This window comes from Sardina pilchardus, chromosome 9, assembly GCF_963854185.1.
Source record: "Sardina pilchardus chromosome 9, fSarPil1.1, whole genome shotgun sequence".
NCBI lineage: Eukaryota > Metazoa > Chordata > Actinopteri > Clupeiformes > Clupeidae > Sardina > Sardina pilchardus.
In genome coordinates, this window is record NC_085002.1 from 3,547,363 (window position 1) to 3,549,862 (window position 2,500).

A 2,500-nucleotide genomic window follows, 5' to 3' on the forward strand; every position below is an offset into this window, starting at 1 on the left:
CTGATAGACTGAGTAAACCTGTCCGATCTGCCGGTGATCGGATTTGTCCCTGGAAACCTGCACATTAATCTCTCCTGCTTCCTGCCCACGTTTGCTGAAACCAATCACAAACTGGCTTATCCACCAGGCACACCTGGATCGTTGGTCTGATTGGTTGAAGGACTATTCAAATGCATGCAGTCATTTGAACTGTGCCCATTGATCCTGCCTCCTGTGCAATAAAAAAAACAGCGCAGACTCCCCAGACTAATGTTCAATCTTAAAAGATTGAGTTTAGCCTGGTGATAGCCAATGCCCTAATTGTCAAAAGTCAAATTCTGATATGGTTTAAAAGATTTCAAGAGTAAATATTCGACGTCCTGAACTATTTAGTCATGACTTGACTGTTTAAATGTGACACATATGGGACATCTCTTTCTATACAGGCGCTTTTGGCTTAAAAGGACAACAGAGTTAGCCTATATCTTTTCAATTTTACCAGACATATTTTGAGAGACATGATATTATAACACAAAGCAATTTCTATCTTTTGTCGTTGACAATAAATCCAAAAGTTGCTACTGTTCATGTTTTACAATAAACTAAGGCATTTGAAATTACAATGAAATACAATTTAACTATCATGACAAGTCTTCATTACCTTCGGAAAGTCTGAGAATTAATACATAACAAGAAAATAACAAATACATTTCAATACCCACTGCCATAACTCTGGGATACCAGGACGAAGGCAAGCGAGAGGCACAGAATGATCTTCATGGTGAGTTATTGTCGGCTTCACGGTGGACCCACAGATAAGCCTGGAGATTATTGGGGCCGTACAGCTATATACCCACCAGCAGTAGCTCCTCCTGCGGGGGCATCCAGCCATTCAGAGCAGCCCTGAGGTTCATGAGCGTGAGCATCAGGTGTTGTGGTGTACTGGTGCACGCTTATTTCTGGCAACGGGTGGATAAATAGAACACTTTGGAAATGTGGAGGAAAGAAAAAAAGTTTTGGTGGTAATAATGACAGATGCAGAAAAAAGAATTTTCACTCTCGGTTACCGTGGAAGGTGGTGTTAATGATTGGTGGATGTTTTGGGAACCTCAACACCTGCTGAGATGGGATGGTGGTCATATTATATCACTGAGAGACTTTGGTCAGTTCCACTGGTTTGTGGTAGAAAGTGTGTAATTGTTCTTTATCAAACAGGCGCTGAGCTGAGGAAATGGAGGTCAACGTGCCATGATGTGTGATGTATGCCGTAAACTAAAAGGCCACGAGTGTTTTTGTATGTCATTTCCTTTTCAAATCAGTTGAAAGCACAAATAAAAAAAAATGCTGAAGATCTGAAAGAGTTGTGAATCAGACTCACTGCTGTATATGAACTTATTGTATGTCTTACAATTAGCCATTTGTTTCTCTTGTCTACACATTTTGTAGCTTTAGATAGGATTGCTTTCAATAACATCTAAGTGCATGTTGGTATGATGATGGCATGATTTGATATAATGTAGCAGTTATTATCAATAAAAACTGTCTGAGAAGGCCTATGCCAGATTTTGAGCATTTAGGCCTATGTACTACTGTACTGTGTGTGAGTATGTGAGCATTCTTTAGTGTTCTTGCACGTGTAAGCTGGTTTGTTTAAATGTGTTGTCCCTGTGAAAGAGAACATCTGTGCAGTGCAGGCACACAGGAGCACACACACACACACACACACACACACACACACACACACACACACACACACACACACATGCACACGCACATGCACACGTTTTTGTGTTGTAGGCTGTAGGTCACATTGGGTCATCTTTTTCCGTGGGCCTTACTTCTTCTTTCTCTACCCTAGATGGTGAGTTGCACCTGAAATACTTTTAGCTATGTGACTTGGTTTGTCTGTAATAGTCCATTATGATGAATTGGAAAATGAGCCAAAACTAAAAGCACTACTGTTGGGGCAAAGTCTGACTATATTTCAGAACGACTAATAATCACAACAAAATCAACCTTTGCGGTACAAAGTAGCCTAGATAAGGGGAGGGCCTGACAGCACTTCAGGCTCCACTGCGGTTTGCTACAATAGCAACTCCAGATCAGCAGGGGGCAGAGTAAGTGACAGCTTTGTGAGGACAACACCAAAGAAGCAAATTTGACCCTTACTGCATCCTGTAGTCAATGTGCTTTTCAATGACATTTAGTTAATTTTTCGGCTTTCGTAAGAGCAGGAACATCACCAAAATGCTGGTGAAATACTCTGTGATGGGTTTATTTAGTTCTGTCCGCATCGTTGGAACCGAATTCAGCAAGGTAGGACAAACATTATCCCTGAGTGCATGTTTAGTTTGATTTATAAGTCTATGGGAAATACTTGATGTGCAGTGTATCTCAGTTAGCTAGCAAGATACAGATAGCTCTACAGCAGTGTGACAGATCTGTAGACTGACAGCAACTCCATTCTGGTTTCAGATTTTATGATTTGTGTATTATTTGTCAAATATGTAGCCTATGTATC

General features: G+C 40.8%; 2 protein-coding genes across 2 annotated transcripts in view; one reads left to right on the top strand and one right to left on the bottom strand.

The window, feature by feature from the left end:
- endou (endonuclease, polyU-specific) overlaps nt 1-783 on the bottom strand; it is a 7,968-nt gene extending 7,185 nt beyond the window's left edge. Inside the window, exon 1 of the mRNA XM_062545304.1 lies at nt 702-783. Coding sequence (XP_062401288.1) covers nt 702-759 — 58 coding nt within the window. The 5' untranslated portion in view covers nt 760-783. The remainder of the gene's footprint in view (nt 1-701) is intronic.
- A 1,359-nt stretch (nt 784-2,142) lies between these two features.
- The window catches only part of tsfm (Ts translation elongation factor, mitochondrial), a 3,325-nt gene continuing 2,967 nt past the window's right edge, over nt 2,143-2,500 (top strand). The window contains exon 1 of the mRNA XM_062545305.1: nt 2,143-2,295. Within this exon, the coding sequence (XP_062401289.1) occupies nt 2,227-2,295 (69 nt within the window). The 5' untranslated portion in view covers nt 2,143-2,226. The remainder of the gene's footprint in view (nt 2,296-2,500) is intronic.